This window comes from Delphinus delphis, chromosome 4 (genome assembly GCF_949987515.2).
Source record: "Delphinus delphis chromosome 4, mDelDel1.2, whole genome shotgun sequence".
NCBI classification, from domain to species: domain Eukaryota; kingdom Metazoa; phylum Chordata; class Mammalia; order Artiodactyla; family Delphinidae; genus Delphinus; species Delphinus delphis.
The window spans coordinates 3475766-3495855 of NC_082686.1; the positions used below are offsets into that span (position 1 = coordinate 3475766).

The 20090-nt window shown below is 54.2% G+C and overlaps 2 protein-coding genes across 6 annotated transcripts in view; one reads left to right on the plus strand and one right to left on the minus strand.

Moving 5' to 3' along the window:
• The first annotated feature begins 2706 nt into the window (after window positions 1–2706).
• On the plus strand, window positions 2707–6170 carry LOC132423932 (trefoil factor 3). Of its 4 annotated transcripts, none has more exons than XM_060009778.1 (4): window positions 2707–3003; window positions 3099–3229; window positions 4794–4940; window positions 5978–6169. In XM_060009778.1, exons 2-4 carry the CDS (start codon window positions 3106–3108, stop codon window positions 5989–5991), a joined length of 285 nt encoding a protein of 94 aa, XP_059865761.1. In that variant the 5' UTR covers window positions 2707–3003; window positions 3099–3105; the 3' UTR covers window positions 5992–6169. The 4 variants fall into 4 exon arrangements, with proteins under 4 accessions (XP_059865761.1, XP_059865760.1, XP_059865762.1 ...); XM_060009777.1 differs by having other exon boundaries at window positions 2707–2923; XM_060009779.1 differs by having other exon boundaries at window positions 2707–2871.
• Window positions 6171–15272: 9102 nt separating this feature from the next.
• The window catches only part of ABCG1 (ATP binding cassette subfamily G member 1), a 60178-nt gene continuing 55360 nt past the window's right edge, over window positions 15273–20090 (minus strand). For both annotated transcript variants that reach the window (XM_060010279.1, XM_060010278.1), the window contains exon 15: window positions 15273–19511. In XM_060010279.1, coding sequence (XP_059866262.1) covers window positions 19283–19511 — 229 coding nt within the window. In that variant the 3' untranslated portion in view covers window positions 15273–19282. The remainder of the gene's footprint in view (window positions 19512–20090) is intronic.

Here is a 20090-nt window from a genome sequence, read left to right on the forward strand (position 1 = left end):
CCCATCTTCTGCCCCTGGTGGACAGCCCAGGGTCCCCAGAACAGAACAAAGAGCACACACACGGCTGAACTTCCCCCAGCAACGTGTGCTCACCTCTCGAGGCTCCGAGGCCGGCCTCACCCTCTTCCCTCTAAGAAGCCTGTGCTCCTTCCCCCCCGCCCCCCTTCCCATAGCTGCTACTTCTATCAAGACCTGGAGTCTGCGAGGCTGGACCCTCTGCCGCTATAGCTGCTGCACCACAGCTGGCAGGTGATCAGGTGTGACCCCAGCACCTGGTTCGGGCTCACCAGCTCAGGCAAACCTGCACATGAGGCTGTGTGTGACAGGCGAGGAGCTGGGGCGCCGGCGGGAAGTGAAGCGTCCAAGATCACACAGCCCCGGACTTGGGACCAGGCCTCGCGGCTTCATCATTGTAACGGTGACCCCCGTCTCCCTGTGAGGGAGTCTTTCAGGACGGGGCTCTGCCCCCTTGTTATTCCTTCCTCAGCCCCAAGCCCCAGGCTCCTGCAGCGGGGTCTCCATCCACATCCACCGAGTGAAACTGCAGCAGACCAGCAGGCAGTGGCTCGCGCTGGCTGCCGGGAGAACTCAGTGGTCTCCCAGCCACCTGCCCGGGCAGGCAGGTCCCAGGGGTCCACGCCGGTCCGGCCCTCCAGGTGATTCCAAGGGCAGCCAGGCGGGCTCCCTGCCAGGGCAGCCTTCAAATAACTGCCCCTTCTAAGACCGTTTCTGGGGGTCTGTGTTTTCCTGAAACCTGGTCCAACCCCAGCCTGGCCTGGCCTGGGGTACTATGGGGGGTGGGATGGCGGGGGCTGTGGCAGCAGTGTGGCCAGAAGAGGCTCCCAGGAATTTCTCCTGCAATGACATAACCATCATGCCCTCTGTTAGCTGGGACGACTCTCTCCCTCTGGGAACAGAGCGAGGGGCGTGAAAACGATGAGGAGCCTGCTGTCTCCAAGCCTTGGAGCGGGGAGCAAACCAGATGCAGGTGTCACGGCATGGGGATTCCCCCAGGGCTCACTGGGTAGGCAGCAGGGCTGGGTCAGGGGAGTGGCGAGGGGGGACAGAGTCCCCGTTCCCAGTGTAAGCACAGGCTGGTCCTATGGGTCACTCAGGGGAGGACAGCTCTGAGGAGGAACCCCTGGGTGGTTTGGGGACCCCCTCCAACACTGTAACCCCGCCTGGGGATTAAAGTGCGGCCAGCAAGTGGGTCCGCCCTGGGATGGTGTACAAAACCTACCCCACGGTTCCTGGGTCAGAGCTGAACAGAGAGAAGAATAGCCCAGCCAGGAAGGAAGCCTGAAGAACACACGATAGCTGGACCCCAGGGGCGCCCTCTCTCCCCAGTCAGCCAGCTGCAGGGTGGGGCGGGTACCCTGAATGGAGAGTGGAGACCGCAGGGTCCCACAGAGGCAGGTCGAATCCCAGCTCCGCCGGGTCCCCTAGGTAACCTTTGACAGCCATCCTGTAACAGAGAAGTACAAACCTGACTCCAGGCGGGATCTGTCCCCTCAGCTCTAACCTCTGTGCTCTGTGCTTAATCTTGTTGCCTCTTCACCTGGGTACCAGAATGTCCCCTATGGCCTGAAATACACGTAACAGCCCTTTCTCAAGGCTCTGCCTCCCAGGCTTGACCTTTAAAGATAAACCCCTTTTCACTCACATAGGGATAAAAAGTTGCACAATAGAGAATAACCCTTGTCTTGTTGGAAGTTTACAGGCACGCGGTGACTAGACCTACGTGGAGGCTGCAAGAACAAAGGTCTGGGTCTGGCGGCGCTAAGAAGTTTCAGGCATCAGCCGCGCCCCCTCCCCTTTTAGAATAAAAGAAGCCCGAATTCTAACCCGGGTAAGATGCTTCTTCGGGACACGAGTCCACCATCTTCTCGGACTCCCAGCTTTCCCAATACAGCCGCTCTTCCTGCCCCAACCTGTCTCTCGATTTACTGGCCTTTTGTGTGGCCAGCAGTATGAGATTGGATTCAGTAACAACGTTTTGAGTCTTGGTGTGTTCCTCCAGAAAATGGGTAAAATTATACCCGTATCATGTAGGTATGCTGTTAGAAAATAATTTCCAAGATATAGCCTTCACTTAAAAAAAAAAAAACCAGCCAGCTGGGCAAGGTGTAAATTCGCCTTTGTGTTAAAAATGTGCTTAAATGTACAGAGAACATTCTGGAAAACACCTAAGAACGTGTTAAACATGGACAGCGCCACACAAAAGGGGGAGAGTCTTCTGTACTGTCTGATTTTAAAAACCTACTGCAGGGACTTCCCTGGCAGTCCAGTGGTTAGGACTTCGCCTGCCATTGCAGGGGGAGCGGGCTCGATCCCTGGTCGGGGAGCTAAGATCTCACATGCCTCCTGGCCAAAAAACCAAAACATAAAACAGAGACGATATGGTAACAAATTCAACAAAAACTTAAAAAAACCAAATGGTCCACGGCAAGAAAATATTAAAGAAAATAAAAACCAGCTGCAGGTATTGTATTTTTATGAAACTGTATTGAATAAGTTTATTTAATACATTTGTTAACGTGTAGCTGATGATAAAAACAATTGTTTTGCTGGAGAAAAGCAAAAAAGAAAGAAAAGGAACTTCTACCTTTCAAGAGTTGTGAAATCTGTGTGCACCACGTACCGCACTTGCGCCGTCACCTGTCTTTTCAAGTACCCGAGACTGGTCTGCGATTACGCGGCCTGGGAGCTCTTGTCGCTGAGCAGGAACCCTGGCGGCCTGCTGCTGGGCGGGTTGCAGGATTGATGCCCAGGCCTGTTGACCCTGCCCTCCAGCCCCACGCTGAGCCTGTATCCTTTTCTTCCAGCCAGGCTAACACAGGCATCAACACGGCCCGGCTCCCTGACAGAGAGGTATTCGCAGGAAACTGGAATCTGCTACCACCACTGGCTTACTACCAGAAAGGTGGGTTCGGAAGCAGCCTCTCCCCTTTGGGATGGACGACGCTCTGGGGGCTGTACCATCCTGTGCAGGGGAAGAAGCAGGTGGGGCTGGACCTAGAGGGAAGGGCTCCCCAGACAAACAGAATCCGGAGTGCCTGTGTAAACACAGGGGTATAAAAAATGAGTCTTCTTGGCAGACGTGGCATGTCCTCTGAGCCGACGGGTCCCCAGAGCCCGCCCGTGACCATGGAGGCCAGAACATTCTGGCTGCTGCTGATGGTCCTGCCCTTGGTGTCCTCCAGCTCGACTGGGCAGTACGTGGGTCTGTGTGAGTACCGCTCTGACCTCCTTAAGGAGGAGGGGCCGGGTGGCGGGGTGGGAGCACATGACAAGGGGACGGGACGTGGGAGAGCCAGGCTGGGGGCTTCCTGTGGCTTGAGGAGAGTGACCGGGCCCCTTAATAAAATTGCCACTTACCAGACACACACGTTTTCTCTCAACAGCTCCACATAGTGGGTCTTGCTGTCCCCATTTTACAGACAAGGAAACTGAGGCTCTGACCCTCTCGGGCAGTGTGGAAATTAGGATTGGAGCCCAGGTCCACCCGGCTGGCAGCCAACACCGAAGCCCACTACCCCACTGCCTGTCTTGCTGGGGATTTCCAAATTACAGTATAGGTCTTTGTGCATTACGCTAGCACATTCGCAAGACAAAAAGAAAAGACAAATGAAAACGATCACATTTTCAATACCTACAAACACAGTTTTCATTTAGCCATTGCACTGCAGTTCCAGTGGAATGAGTCTGCCCCATTAACCAGCGTGTGAAGAAATTAGGGTGTGGAGCTTCCCTGGTGGCGCAGTGGTTGAGAGTCCGCCTGCCGATGCAGGGGACGTGGGTTCGTGCCCCGGTCCGGGAGGATCCCACATGCCGCGGAGCGGCTGGGCCCGTGAGCCATGGCCGCTGAGCCTGCGCGTCCGGAGCCTGTGCTCCGTGGCGGGAGAGGCCACAACAGTGAGAGGCCCGTGTACCGCAAAAAAAAAAGAAAAGAAAAGAAAAGAAAAGAAATTAGGGTGTGGCAGTTATCTGCTGAGAGGTCTCGAACTTGTCACCCATCAGAATCACCTGGAAGATTTTAAAACTCTTAAAGCCCAGGATACGCCAACTATATCAGAGAGTCTCTGGGTGGGAGGAGGTATCAATGGTTTTTCAAGACCCCCGGCTGATCCCAATGTGAGCGAAGTTTGGGGACCAGTGGAATGAGGAATTATGAATTGGCAGCCATAGGAGAGGATTTGAGATTTCACGTGATTTCTATTTTCCTAAGGACAAATCCAGTTTAAGAAATGAGGCAAAGTGGAATTTTGCTGAACTTCAGACATAAAGGCTTACTTGGAAAATGAACAGTAGAGGCCAAGGATGTACAGGGAAGGCTTGACAGGGTGGTAGGGAGATACAGAAAAGAAGCAGGAAATAGTAAACATTGTGATTTTCTCTTCTGAATGCCCGCCTTCTGTTATACTCCTTTTGTTTTAAGGGGGAGATTTTGTTGATAAGACAATAAAGAGGAACATTGTTTCCGGGTTCGGGGGCCCTGGATTCCCATGGGTGCCTGCCAGCTGGAAGGAATCCAGGCCCTATTGACTTCCTGGCAAGGTTCTAGGAGCACCCGAGTGAGAGACACCAGGCAGCCAGCCAGATCGCCTACAGAACGCTTCTCTTTAAACACTTACGGGAAGAGTGTCCTCGACAAGCAGACAAGCACAGGTTATGGGAGGGGTGAGACCACAGCCTTTGAACTCAGGAGCTGGGGGAGGGTGCAGACCAGCAAATGCAGCCGGTAGACCAACCCCAAGCCAACAAGGGCTCTGACTGGGCTTTGTTTGGGACAGCGCCGAACCAGTGCATGGTCCCAGCCAAGGACAGGGTGGACTGCGCCTACCCCGACGTCACCGCCGAGCAGTGCACCAACCGGGGCTGCTGCTTCGACTCCAGCATCCTCGGGGTGCCCTGGTGCTTCAAGCCCCTGCAGGAAGGAGGTGAGTCAGCCCCACGTGCACGGGGGACCTTTCTGGGCTCCCAGGAAGCCACACACACCTGAGCCCTGGGTGGGACCCCCTGCGCCACGGCTGTCAGTTGGCCGAGGAGGTCTGTGCAAACTCTAATCGTTTCAGAAAGGTGTTCAAAGTCGAGGCCCTACGGAGAGGGAACTAGTTTGGAGAGAAATGGACAATACGTAGGTTTGGAAAGCTGGGCGGATTTCAAGGTCATTTTCAGCACACGACCCCTGCAGAGTCTCTGTCCTTTGTGACTGGCGACATGCTGGGCTGGAGTCCTGGCACCTCTCCCCACCCTGCCATCCCCCACCATGCCCCCAGCACGAGGTGCTCACCCCTCCATCGCTGGAGCAGTGGGGTGCAGGGCAGCCCCTGGGGAGCCGCGTGGCAGGAGCAGACTGCGCACAGGTGATTTGCCTCCATGCCCCGCCCATCACCTGTGCGGCGTGGAGGTGGCCGTGAGCCACCTGGCAGCCCCGGTGCCAGATCACCGTCTACGATGAACGTAGCTACCTAAGGCCCCTTCCTGGAACGAGCACCCAGGGGGCCCCTCTTGCGCTTCGTCCCCGGGTAATGACGAAGGAGGCCACGTCTCAGCCTGATGCCGGCTCCCTAATCAGCACGGGGCCCCTTCCCACTGTCCAGGGCCTCCTTCCCTTCCCGGCAAAGCCGGGCAGAGGTCCAGATAAGGCTCTGGGCCCAGGAGGGAGAGTCAGCCCTGTGCTGGCCGTCCCCGCTCTGCTGGCTCCTTGGCCAGCAACAACACTTCTTTGAACTCTGGCAGTGGCCCTACCTGGGCCCGTCTCCGGTGCCGTCTGCCCCGACAACCTGGGTCCCCGTGGGGCATGTGGCTATTCTCCCACGAGGGTCGGGGGGAGCTCAACCCTTCCCCAGGGACTTGGTGTGGAAAGCAGCAGACGGCGCTGACCTCGGAGCCTGTCTGGACCTGGAGAAGCGGGGCAGCGGGTGGGCAGGCACGGGATGGCTCAGCGCAACGCACGTCTGTGCTTTGTTTCCAGAATGCACCTTCTGAAGCCCTGCTGCTGCCCGACAGCTTGGGAGGGGACTCTGCCTGCCACTAGCACCTCTCCTTTTCTATCACCTGCTCCCGGCAAGCACTGCCCCTAATGTGTGAGGCCTGATGTTTAAAGAATAAAGCTCCCGTGCTCAGCATGAGTTCACGTCTTCATTCCTGAGACTTTCCGCTGCTGTGTTTTATTTCTACCGAGTCACACTCTCCCTTCTCAGCATTTCACAGACGGGAGCGGCGGAGGGTGTCTTAGCATCTCCCAGCGGAGGGTCTCCCCCAGGCCTGGGGAGGAGGGAAGGGTCCCAGAGTAGCTCCCTAGCTGTGACGGTGCAGCAAACCTCACATCTAGCGCTGACCAGACGGGGAGGGCAAGCCGCCTTCTAAGTGTCCCTTGAGAAACTCCGTTTCAAATGTAAGTTCCAAAAAAAAAAAGATTATTAATGTCTTTCCTGGCGAAGAGAAAGCTAATAATACCATCTTACCAATTGGCACTTTTTGGTATTTCTTTGTAAGTCAAGTTTACCATCTGTGAAAGCTTGGGTGGCCTTCTTTTGCTTTTTTCCTCTGAGAATGGATGCAGCTTTGTGGATACGTGAACAAATGTCACCACGAACACTCAGGAAGTCTTAGTAACCCCGAGATGGAGAGCTGTCCCCTCCCTCCCTCTTGGGGACACGCAGCTCTCCATGGACACCGGGACGGTCTCCAGCCGTCCAAACTGAGTGTCCTGCTCTCCTCCTGCTGACAGGACTCTGTTAAGGTTGCACAGACGATTCTACTCATTCTACCGCAGGGCTCGTTTACGCCGCATGCGCGGGGCGGAATGGAAAGCAGCGCAGCCTCCGGTCGGGGGTTTCTGGGTCTGAGCCATCCTTCCCGCTGGAAAAGAGCCACTTGCTCCTTTTCGAAACCAAAGGCTTTGTTTTTCAGCTTGCCCTTTGGGCCAGGTCTCTCGAGTGAGATCCCATGAACATCCTAGCAGTGAGATGTTATTCCCTTTGTTGTAGGATAAGTAACTCATCCCAAAGCCCCCGCTGAGGGCCCACCCAGGGGAGGCCTGTTACACTGCGATTTGTCACGTGAGGTCTAGTTGGAGGAGCTAGAGCCCCTCTGAGGTGCACGTGATTCCCCAAGAGCGAGATGCCCAGCCCGCTCCCTGAGCACTCTCACGCCCTCCACCCTGCGAGAGGGACTCCATCCTGTCCTTCCTCCCTGACGGCCGAGTCCGTAGCTCTTTGCGGCGTCTGCCCTCACGCCCTCGACTTGTCCGCAGAGTCCCACCAGCGCCTTCCCCCACCCGCAGGTCCCCGCTCGCCCTCCACCCCCAGGAGGACCAGGCATTCAGCGCACAATCCCGTGGGGTGAGGAGGGAGCGGAGGCTGGGGACCACCCTCCACCCCAGAGGCCCCAGCATCCCAGGCCCCTGCACCCGCCCTTCTGGATGGAGCTCGAGGCCCGGGGAGCTGCTATCTCCCCTCACAGACGCTGCTGCCACCACCCCCCGTAGCTTCCGTGGTCAGATCTGAGCCACTGCTTCTGTGTCAAGGCCACCGACACCATCAGGGGAGACGGTGCTCACCCCTCACCCCCAGGCCCCAGACGGCGGCTTCTGTTCCCTTGCCGGCTGCTCAGGGCCCCGTCTTGAGTGTGTGCTTTCCCGGGGGAGACCCCGGGCCAGACTCAGACGCTGGAGCGACCTTCATCCCTGCTCAGGAGAATCACCCACAGGTGGGGGGATGGGGAGATGGACCTTCATCTTCCCCTCCTGGGGCGCACATGTCTCTCCCCAGCCTTCGCTCCGTTGTTCGTGCAGGGGGCAGAGGCGGTCATTGCGCAAGCCGGGCCGCGTGTGCCCTGGGGTCCCGGTGAACGTGAATATGGAGCGGCGCACCGTCCTTCAGTGCCCAGCGCCGCAGCCCTGCAGGGTTTTACACATTTGACTTCCGTTAATTCCCACAGCAGCCCCGGATGATAATCTCCATTTCTGCAAGTGAACGAGCAGAGGCACAGAGGTTAGGTCAGGACCCCACGGCCACACGCAGTGCAGGGAGATCTGGTTCCAGTGTCCGAAGACACTCTCCCACCCCAGCAGCTCTGAGCTCTCACAGGACAGGGGGCTCTTTCTCTGTTCCCAGCCTGGACGCCGGACGGGGCAGCCTCCGGGTGGCGGGGAGGGGAAGATGCGCGGGTGTGGCGGGCGGCTCCAGTGCCCTCAGGTCAGTGAGGACCCCGGTCTGCTGTGTGTCCTGCCAAAGAGAGCGGGAAGCAGCCCCGCTGAAGCCGCAGCTTCCAGAAGGGTCTGGGAGGGTGTCCCATCGGGACCCCACCTTGGTGCGTGCCAGCCCCGGTGTGGGGGGGCTTGCGGAGGTCCTCACCACCCTGTCCAGCATGGAAGCCCGGACCCCAGCAAGCCCCAGCTCGCTCAGCAGGGAACGGGATGGAATTTGCCCCAAAGTGCCTGGGTGGGGATTTTAAGTTCGGCAGTAGAGAAAACTCAAGTCACCGACGTGCCCATCGCAAATGAATTTTGCGGTGAGGCCGAAACACGTGTGTGCCACATTTCGTGTGTCTGCCCCTCGTTTCACCCTTTGGGCAGACACACAAAGGGGCTCGTGAAGCCCAGCGTCTCAGGGTGACGTCTGGGGGGTGGAAGGAACTTGGAGAGATGCCGTTCCCGGGGTGCTCTGTGTTGGGGGCAGGGTGGTTTCTGCCTTTATCTTTCCCCCAGGTATGGACATCTCACGGTGCAGCTGTCCCTGGCGGACACCCAGAGGAATCTGTAAAGATCATCAAAGCTAACGAGACGACCAAGCACTTGGCATGCGCCAGACACCCCCCAGGTGCTTGAGGTTTGCTACCTCCCTGAAAGCCCACGCGGTGAGGGGCGCCACCATCCCCATTCTCGTTTTCGGAAGAGGGAACTCTCCACGGAGCCCCACAGTAACTTGGTCAGGGAGTGGCGCCCAGCGGCAGCCTGCGAGGACAGGCCAACAGCAGCAGGCGGGGAGGGTTCAGAGCCCTTCTCGAAGGTTGTGGCTGAATCCTAGCCCCTCCCACGGGTCATTCCCATCTCATTCAGTCTGTAAGTCACAATAGATCGGGGGTAAGGAAATTAAATAGTTAATACGTTTCCAACCTTGTGTAAAGGTCCATAATAACTGGCTAGGTTTAAAAAGGAAACACTGAACTGCCGATAAACTAGAGTAATTATTCTAATTACTGGCTTGCCAGGAGCCAGCAGACGATCCCACGGAGCCCTCTGCTGTCCTTGCGTTCACTGTGACTCGATGGGGGTCCCTCAGGGGTGGGCGGTCTCTGTCGGGAATTTTAAACAACCTTCTCGGCTCCGGACACTGGCTGTCAATTAAGTACCCAGAGAGCGCTAACCGATTTTAAAATTCTGGGATAAGAAGTACTACAGTGTGGACTGGAAACGTTTTTTTCTTTTATCTAGAGTGCAGTGAGTAACTTGATATTTACCGTTCCTTCGCCAATGAGGACATTGGGACAAATTCTCTCCAGGACACAGCCTTGCTAAGACTCAAACGCGGGATGGGCTGTGGCCACTTCTGCTGGGCTGCGTCTAATATGGTCATCATCGGTGGACTTCACCCCCCCTGAAGGCACTTAGCTGACACTGACTGCCCACGGCCCACGTGACCTTTACACCCCCTTACACCTCCCCACCTCCTGGTCATGCGCCTCTAAAATTTGAATCCACAAGTGGCTCAGGGTGAATGATCAGTTGAGTTTCACAGGATCCAGGGATCACTTTGATATCAAGTACCTTCCTCACTGACTAATGGTGCATATTTGTAGAACCTTCCAGAAACCATGGAATGAGAGCTTTGACTTGCCAAGGAGAAGCCAGAACCCCACTGCTGCTGGTGGAAAAGGAAGATAACACCAGGCTTCCCCCCCACCAGCCCCCAACACACAGCGTGGCCAGTAAACCTACGGATAACTTCTCGTGGCGTTTATGTGCTTCTCCCCTCCTCTTGTGTCAGTGTGGTTGGTCCGTAAGAGCGTCGCTTCAGCGTTTATTTGGCAATTGTTCCCTATGTACTGTTCCAGAGTATGTCAAAAGTTCACTGGAATTCGTCACGCTATTCCAAGAATTCTTGAACATTCAGTGGCACGGAGAGGAGGGATTTAGCTTCCAGCTCAGACACCTGCACAGGGTCAGATGCTCAGCAGACTCATGGTGGGGGGGACCCTGTGAGGGAGAAGACCGGGTGGTGCAGGAGGTCTCAGATCTCACTGCGGATCTGACACCACTGAATGGAGCGGGGAAGGAAGGACTGGGTGGGCAGGGTCTCAGGCCACAGCCAACTTAGACAAGGTCTCCAAAAGGTGGATGGACGGTCCCTAAACCAAGGTGCCCCGTAGGGGAATCCTGTTTGGGGCAGGAATGGCCTTGTTGGGAGAGGCCAGGGGGAAGCGTGCTCGTGTAGGTGACATGGGACTGGAGGCAGAATGTGGGTGCTGGATGGGGCTGCCTTGAAAGCACCGTGAGAGTGGGAGGCACCCGTGGGGTCTGCAGCTCCACCTCCAGTGGGAAACCTTCTCTGCGTGCCTGTTTCACATTTTGGGTTTCCTTCCGCTTGCGTTTCCAGAAAAGCTTCTGTGGTTTAAACGGTAGGTTGTAAGGATATAAGTATAAGGATGTTTTCCAAATTTTCAGACTTACTGAAACACGGTTGTTATGGTAGAAACCACCACAGCAGGGATCAGGAGGGACATGGCTTTACGGATTCTGGAACATTCTGACGAGGGCATGAGTGGTGTACCTTCCGGTCCAGGGCGCTGTTGGCAATCTGGGGCGAGGGGCGGGAAGCGCGGCAATGAGGAGTGTCTTTCTGGGTGGGATGAGGGGCTGGGTGATAACCTGCCATCTGGTTACCTGGAGGGGGTGGGCTTGGGATAGGATGGTTTGGGGATGAGATTACTAACTTTTGTATTATTTGTTCAAAGAAGTGTGCAGGGTATTTGTAAATTAAAATTTCTAATAAAGAGCATTTGGGAAGGAGTGGGGAAGGAGTGGGGAAGGAGTGGGGAAGGAGGGGGGAAGGAGGGGGGAAGGAGTGGGGAAGGAGCGGGGAAGGAGCGGGGAAGGTGGCAGGTGGTTCAGGAGCACAAGACAGCGTCCAGGGACAGAGAAGCCTGGGCAGGGAGAAGGAACGGAGGAGCCAGGTTTCTCTCTCTGTCCTGTCCCTGCACACACACCTTCCTCCACACCGACAAAGGTAACCTAGTGCAACCCCATTACGGCCACACCCGGGTGATTAATCCCAGAGTGACGCCTGAACTCCAGTGCTGACTCATATGGGGCCCTAACAGCACAAAGACCCCCAAAGCTGACTCCTGGGGATGTTCGCCCATCACCCTACCCTAAGCAAAGCGTCTGGGAGAAATTTCCCCTGGGTGTGGGGGACGGACTCCCCCAGGCCACTTCCTGTGACCCGATGGATTTTTTGCTGACAGTTTCTCAGTGTCTTCTTCCAAACGAGGGAGTGCGAAGCAGGGGCCGGAGCGCCGGTTCCCTGGCTACTGTCACCATCTGCATTCTGCCTCCACCACTTGCCTCGGGCCACTTGTCTAACCTCTCTGAGCCTCAGTTCCCTGGCCCGTGAAATGGGCTGGCAGTGACACGCTGGCCCCAAGGATGGCAGTGAAATGAGACCACATATAAAAGGCACCTGACCCTGTGCTACCACATCACCTAACAAGGGGGGCTTGCACATCACCCCCGTCACTCTTATTTTTCTTCCCAATTTCATCCAAAGCCATTATAACACCTACCAGAGGAACTTTTTCATTAAAAGAGAGGGTAATGCAAGAACGAGAAAATTCCCCACCGGCTCCGTCAGACCCCAGGCCCAATTCTCCCGCTGGTCCGCAGGCTGCTGTTGTTAAAAGCAAACCAGAGAGAGAAACAGAAATCTGAAAAGAGCGATGTTTATTTTGATTTATGTCACATTTTCATAAATGGCATCTAATTTCAGAAAACAGTGTTCAAGTCTGCAAAAAATGCACGTACAAATTTTCTAAGGAGATCTCTGCAGAAATATACAAAGCAGGACCACGGTCTGTAGAGTCAGAAAGCTTACATGTTAGGGTCTGCTCGGGTCTGTGTTCCAATAGACCCAAGGGAAACAGCCAGGGAGACAAGTACCCAAGGGGGCCGCTGTTATTATATATATACACACACACACACACATATGTGCGCGTATGTATAGATGTTCTCACCCGGGACGGTGCACACCTCTCCCAGCGTGCGAGCACAGTACTTCCTAAAGTCACGTGGCTAAATCAATGTAAGGTTATCCGCACAGCGTTATAAAAACCAGACATTACATAGTTACGTAGTAGATATACAGACATATGCACATCTTTACACGATGATTCAAAGTGTTATTTGCATTGACTCTTGCTTTGGAAGGAAGAACAAAGGAAAAATGTTAACTAGCTAACCGTTAAGGAAAAGGCAGCGATTCAGACTCAGCTACGAGCAGGTATTAAGCCACTCGGTCTGCAAAGGAAAAACAAACCTGGGTGAGGGGGTCAGCTACACACGCTCACTTTTGAAACATACTCATTCTGTGGAGAAACTCATTTCTGGTCACCCCCTTCCCCAGGGAGCATTTGGCTAGAGAAACAGAAAACTCCTTGTGTGGGGTGGGGGGTCCATTTTGTTAGCGGTTTGGATGGTAGGACCTTCGGCTACCAGTTTTCACCGGCCGAGGACTTGAAATGAGATATTTATGATGAAGCTTGGGCAACCTGTGTTCCAAAGGTTGTGGAAAAGAGACCCCCCCAAGGTACGTGATGACAGAATTGTGAAAACATGTAAAGATATAAAAACAAAATATCTACCATGGCCACTGACATAGAAACCAACCGTGGTACCTTTCAGATCAGGTTGCACCTCGGGTGTCCAGGAACCCATGAATATAGGGACCTTAACCTTGACCCAGGTACCCATGACTTTCAGCCTTTCCCTTCAAGGCCAGATCCATTCCACCCAGCACAAGAGAGCACGTGCTGGGGCCCCAAGCGCGGAGGTCGGTTTGATAACTTCTCCCCCAGAAATAGACGAGCCTGCTGCTTCCTCTGCTTCAGCAAAGCCCTGTTGGGTAAACACTGTTTTCTCGAAAGCTCCACCACGCTGATCCAGGGCTGTGATGGAAGGAAGGGGCTGAGGCTGGACAGTCACCTCACGGCAGGTGAGATGAAAGAACACTCCCCTCCCAGCGGCTGGCAACAAGGGCTCCCCGAACCCTCCTTCCAGGAGACGCCCTGCGGGACTCGAGAACTGGCCCCCAAGCAGGCGGCAGGGAGGGTCACATGTCACCACTCCGACGCTCGCCAGCCAAGCCTCAGCGTCTCCGTCCCAGCTCACCTTGGCGCCTGCTGCAGGTGAGGGATGACTCCCGTCCTGCAGAGGGACGAGCAGGTGGCTTACAAGTTCCCCAGAATCAGATGTCCGAACATCAGTGGACAGAGGAGATACCATTTAACTGTATACAGCATCACGGCCACGGTTAGATTCACGTGCAAAGTACAGGCCAAAGGCACCCACAGGTGATCAACGGGGTTCTCTTTCACGTTTATTCAGACACACCAAGCGGGGGACGGGGCCACGCCACTGAGAGAAAACGTCAGCTGAACGTAATCGCTTCCGGCTTTGCTATTTTTCGCTCGTGTGTCTTGGGCTCATGCCGTTCCCAACATCTGGGTCAAAGCACGAACCCCGGGGAGGAACTCACACGTTCCTGTGGCCACGGCCCTGGCTTGGCGTGTCTCCCTGGGAACCGGTGGGCCGGGCCCTCCATCTGTGTGCGCACATCCCACCACCCGCCTTCCCAAAGCGGGGCTCGGCTTCCGCCCAGCCTGTGACAACACGAGGGCACTTTTGTGCTTCTGTTCCTTTCTCTTCGGCTTTACAATGGTCACTATATTGTGGAAAAGCCCTGAAGCCATGCCCCCACCGGTGATAACCCCTTGGCTGGACAGAATGCGATGGCCAGTGTGCCTGGGGTACTTTCTCCTTTCTGACACCACGGACTCTTTTGCGAACAGGGAGGGGGTCAGGAGCTCTGCGCCTGACCTGTGCTCACTTGAGTCATTTGTAGAAACCTGGCTTCCTCGGCTGACCTCAGGGTCCGCTCGAGCAGGCCACAGAATGTCAGTCTGAGGAATGATTCCAAGTGGACTGTTCAGAGGTAACGTAAAAAATTAAGCTGATGCTAAACCCTCGTTTCCTTAAAGATGGGGAGAAGGGAAGGATACGCGCTAGTTAACAGAAAACCTAGGCTAGGCCTGCAGAAGGATGGGCGTGAGCGCATCACCTTCACGCCCACTTCCTGCCCAGGAGGCTGGATCTTCAGCACAGGCTGAGCGGAGCCTGCAAGTGTGGAAAGTGGACTGTGCAAGGGGGGTGCGGGGCTCCCCGACGTATTCCTGCTTCTGGCCCCAGGGAGGCGCGCCAACAGGGACGTCAGGAACATCTGGCTTTGGCAGACTCCGGGGAATCTCCCTGAGGCGGGAGGCCAAGTGCCCGGACCTGAAGGACCATGACCTTAACGGAAGCTGCACAGAAGAAGGGCGGGGTCCGCAGGGCAGGAGGGGTGCAGAGGCTGAGGGAGCCTCGTGAGTTTGCCCCACCCCAGGGTGCTCTCTGAGGCTCCCCGCACCCTCTCTCCCTGTCGCTTGGCGGGGCTGCAGGGGCCGTGAACTCTGGGACTTGGCCCAGCACCGCATTCTGCCCTGTGTCCCTGAGGAGGAATGCAAGCCGGGGATGACAGCCTGGCCCTGAGCGTGCTGCTCTCGGAAGCGCGGCTCAGTGTAGTTCACCCACCAGAGCTGAGCTAAGACAACACCCTACGCCCGGCTCCTAGGTCCTCCCACCCAGGGCCCATGTCCCCGGGGACCATAGCAAGGGAAGCACACGTGGGGCCCGTGCATCTGGGCTCCGGGCATTTCTTAAAGCCCCGGCCGACATTAACAAGAGGGAAGAGATGGGGGACGAGGCTGGAAAACGGAGGAAAAACACAAAACTTTAAGACAGTTCAACCTAAAACATGCAAGTCACCGAGAGAGAAGGGTGACTGTTGACACTGGGGTGTTGGACCAGAACACTGAGGAATGAACCAGAACCCACGCTAGACGTACAACGAAGATATTCCAAATACAACCTAAAATTCCCCTTTGCCTGGTACCGTTCAAGCCAGTTATTTTGAATTTGAAGCATTTAACACTGAAAACAAGTAAAAAGTTTTACATACAATACTTTATTAGCAGTCTTATTTCTTCAGAGCATCTAACTTTATAGCCACACACGCTGCACCACCCTCCGCCCTGCTGGGTTGTTTTGTTTTGGTTTTTGTCACATTCTAATGGAGCTGGTATTTGCTGAAAGACTTAGTGGGTTCTGACTACACTTTACCAACTGCTCGGCAGGCATGAGGTGAGGGAATGTTCTCTTTCTTTCTTGCAGTAAAGGACGATTGACGATTTAGAAACACCACAGATAATACTATGAGATACATACCCGGATCGAGCTGGCACGTGCCCTCGTGTGTGTGCACACGTGTGTGCATGCACACACTCATAGGCACACACGCATGCGCGCACACACACACACCAGCCCCTCTCGGGCCCCAGCCAGCCCACTGGTGCGCTGAGTTAAGAAGCTAAGGCTGAGCGAAGGCAGAGGAAGGCACCTCTCCACTGAGACGGGGGGTAAGAAGCTGGGCCCCCAGGCCAGCTCGGGACACCCCTACGCCAGGCAATTGAGGAAAGGGGCACAGGCTACCCCCCATCTCAGCTGTCCGTTTGGTGACAGCAAGTCCAGAGCTAACCTAGCATTGCATTTCACACCTTGCAAAGTGTTTTCCTGGACATTTGCACACTATGAACAGGAGGCAATACGGCAAAACAAAAAACAGAGAATTTGGGGTCCGACGTGGGCCCTTTCCCGGCCCTGGACCCGGGGCCTCACGGACCCTCTCCAGCCTCGGCACCCTGCGTCTGCAGAACAAGATACCCTCCGGCCTGCCAGCACTGGAGGGCGAGCCCGCTCTGAGCTCCAAGCCCCTGTGCCTGGGCCACGTCAAGCATGCAGGGATGGGTCAACACACGTCTGCTGAGTGAGTAAGTGAACAGAGGCGTGGGTAAGGCATCCAGCCAGCTCCCGGGCCACCCGGCAAGGAAGGATGCTCGCGGCACTGAGGCCCAAGCTGTTCTCTCCTCAGTGAGCCCACCGGCGGGCTTTCTACCCCGTGGATTCAGCCTGCCCCTGACCTCCTGGCAGTGCCTTTCTTAGGTGGGAAAATGACCTTTTTGTGGGTCTCCAGGATGAGTTTTTACCTAAAAGCTCAAGTCCTATTTCTTGGTTCTGAAGCCCCTCCCCACAAGGTGACAATCAGATTCCAGCATCTTCTATGTAAAATGTTTACCGGATTTCTTTCCTTCCCATGTCACCCACACAGGAGCTTTTGAAGCATTTAATTCTCGAGCTGATACCCAGCAAGGGTAGAGGAAACGGAGGCACAAAATGCTATGAACGTGGACAGAGGTGCACGGCTCCCGAGACAGGGCTGGTCAGCAGACCCAGGCCCTGACGCCTCCGCGGAGCGGGCACTAGGACCCAGCGGAGGCCCTTCCTCTCCCCAGTTCCATGGAACAGTGATATTCTTTGGACTTCCACTTTCTTCTCTACTAACAACTGCAAAGGCTGCACATCGTTCATCCGATGTTTCCTCCGTCCTTCTAAACGAAGAAGCGCGATCAGACGAAAGGAAGATCTGAGTCATTACATTCAGAAATTACTTAAAAGAAGTAGATTTGGGAAGTCGGCCTGGTTTAAATTCCAGCGTATGAAAGGTAGCACGTCACTGCCCCCCGCCCCACACTTCTTATCGGCACCTACTTAGAAAAATAAAATCAACAAGTTGCTTGCATGTTTTCTTGGGCCATTGCAATAAGCAATGCAATCTTCCCTACAGCGAAAAGCAGAGGGGAAGCATCTGGAGACCCAAACTGCAGCGTCTGAGTCTATGCTGCTGAGGGTTTAGGGTGAGAGAGCTGGAGCGAGGGGCATCGCTGACACTTGAAGACTGATGAAAGCAGCTTTCCAGGTCGACATCCTCACTGGATACGGCCTCAGGTGCTCCGAATCAGATTATCCTGCGGTGGTGACCTCAGCGTACTCGCCGCACTCCAGGTAGCATCCTTGAAAAAATACCCGTGTGCATGTCCTTCTTGGGCTCACAGACCCACGACTGGAAGGACTCACCTGGAGGGAAAAATCTTTCAACAGTGGCCTCAGCTGATGTAATTCTGAGGCATGGTCCAGGACTTTTCCTATTCCCAACTCTCTATTTCACCAGGCTGTTCCCACCTGTGTCTTCCTACGTGTGACATTCGTACAGGCAAGTCTACCTTGAAACTGAATAAAGACTTTTTATAAAGGCTAAGTTTGACCCTGGTTAAGTAACTTAATCTGGAAGGCAACGCCACATTGGTGTAAAACAGTAAACGTAAAATTACATTTGAAATACCTCAATTGTGTTTACTAAAAGGGATCTGAGGGTGAAAAAGAGGCCTCTAAGAACTTGCAAATCAAATGCATGTGACTAAAATTTGCACCTTCCTCATTCTCTTAAATAGGAAAAAGAAGTTCTGGAACACAACCTAGGAATCTCAGAACCTTTCGGAGCTGAACGTGACCTTGAGGACGATCTCGTGCTGCTCTTTACAGGTGGGGAAACTGGGGCTCAGGGACATGAATGAATCTGCCCACAAAAAATACAGTCTTTCATTAGGAGACCCGGATTCCAGGTTCACGGCATTCTAGAAGGGGAAAGCGATTCCGTTTTCCTTCCGAGGACCTTCTATGGCCAGAGTCCCCTTCCACACTGGGGTCATACTGCCGCCAACAAGCACACGGGCGCCCGCCATGAATTCAAAGGCCGTTTACCCTGCAGACGTGCCCACTGCTCCTGTGCTAGAGGGATTTTACTTATGTGACTGTATCACTGGAAAGGAGTTTCTGGTCTGGAAAGACTATGCTAGCCCGGCGCTGAGAAGGTGAAGGTGCCGCTGAGACGCCATGGAAACCAGATGTGGGAGACGGACTCTCCCACGGCTCTCAGTGCATGATGTGATGGAGTTCCAGATGCCTCGGCCACACTAAGTCTTCGCTAGTTTCTGGCAAAGGCCTTGGATTCTCAGGAAATCTCAGCATCTTCCCTCCTGTGCAGTTAGTGCAACTTTTGCGGGCTACACCTGCACAACGTTCACACCTGGAGTTTCTCTAAGCCCAGCTTCCCCAGGTTCAGTGGAGGTAGTTGATGTGATATGTCAGGGAAGAGAAATGTTTGTACAAAATCAACAGGATTGATTTTCTAGAATTTTTTTTTAGGCAAAATTAAGGTGCTTGGAAAGTTAGGAAGAAAAAAAAAACCCAATATATTTTGCTTAAAATAAGAAGCACGGGGAAAATAAAAGACTTTGAAAGAGATGGCCAATTTCACCTTACAACTTTCTGTGTAACTTTAAAAGATTTCCACACGGCTTAGTGCGTACGGTTCCAAGGTCACCCTTCAACCTGGAGCCGGCTTCTGTGTCTTTCCCAAGTTCTGTCTGTAAATGAGACCAGCTCAGCGATCAAATCAAACCCCTCTCATCTCTAAACAAAGTATATTTACCCTGAATAATTTTCTTCACCAAGTACTAAAAAGGTACAGTTTCTGGAAATGAATGAAATTTATCGACTTTTGGCTTGGAAAATGACCTCGTTGGAAAAAGAGACAAACCGTAGAAAGGTGAAACTACGAAAACACTAGTCACAGAATGGAATCGCTCCTGGCTTCGCCTTTCTGCCCCTGGACGTCTGACTGCACAGGGATCTCCAGGAAGCTGCCTGAATCCCCGGTCCAGGACCAGAGCTCCCTGGTCAGAAGGAAGAATTTTGCCGAGGAACCCTCTCGTCACCAGCTTTGTTGCAGTTTTAAATTCTGCCTCAGGGGTGGTATTTTAAAATCCCGCACGTGGAAAAAAAAAACCTTTCTACTCTTCTTCTTAGTTACAGCTAGAAAGGGTAACGGAGAGAAGGCGCAACCCAGCGGGGCGGCGATGTCCATCCAGCACTGGACGCCCAACAACCAAATGTGGTCCCAGGGGTTGGGTCACAGGAGTGTCTGTGTCCTCGGGCCAGGGCTTGCCGCAGGTTCTGCAAGTGGCCCTTGGCCACTGTGTCCGATTTTCCTCTCTCTGGCTCTCCAGTGCTTTACCTCTCTGCCCGGATTTTGTATCTCAGCACAAGGTAGGCAGTGAGACGCAGGGAGATGAAGAAAATCCCCAGGACAATGAAGTCCAGGTAGAGCTTGGCGTTCTCCACGTCCAGCTCTCTGAGAATGGCCGCCGACTTCTGGAAGTGGCACGTATCATCGATGTCACAGTGCAGGTCCTCGCGGTCGAGGCCATAGATGGAGAGGATGACCCCTTCGAACCCGTATCTGAGGAAGGAGGTGCCAGTGTGAGGAGGGCTCAGGAGCCCTCCCCCCTGCCTCTGCCCACATCTGCGGAGGGTAAGGTACCACCACCATCCCCCCATCCTCAGCCTGGCTCCCCTCCCTCCCCGGAGATCTTTCTCCCTGGAACACTTCCTAACGACTCCACAGCTTCCTCAGATAAATCCATTCAATGGCTTGACGATGTGTTTTCCAATTTTGTTTCCTCCAAAGTCTCAACGAAAAAAACCAAAAACCCACCCAAAAAAACCAAGAGTAGGTATTGTTCAAGGGTGATACGAATGGAAAAACACTTTGATTACTTCTGAAATCATACTTCTTTTAACAGTTAAATATAATAAAGGGTCTGATAGCTTTCCAAGGACTGGGGAGCATTTAAATAAAACATTTCTGCATCACCTTTCATTCTGTTCCAGCCCTGCATCATCAGAACAAAAACGCTAATTCTGAGAAGAAAGACACGGGTTTCTGATTTCTTGGTCTTGGAAGGTGCACCTATGGCTGAAACTCCGTACAAGTGCTTTGTTTTGATTTTGTTCTCCGGAACAATAGACCTGGGTCTGA

Bases quoted from the DNA above. Each gene is read 5' to 3' on its own strand.
- LOC132423932 (XM_060009776.1), top strand. From the start codon at position 3,082: ATGAGTCTTCTTGGCAGACGTGGCATGTCCTCTGAGCCGACGGGTCCC. The intron at 3,230-4,793 runs GTGAGTACCGCT...TGTTTGGGACAG, and splicing joins TGGGCAGTACGTGGGTCTGT to CGCCGAACCAGTGCATGGTC.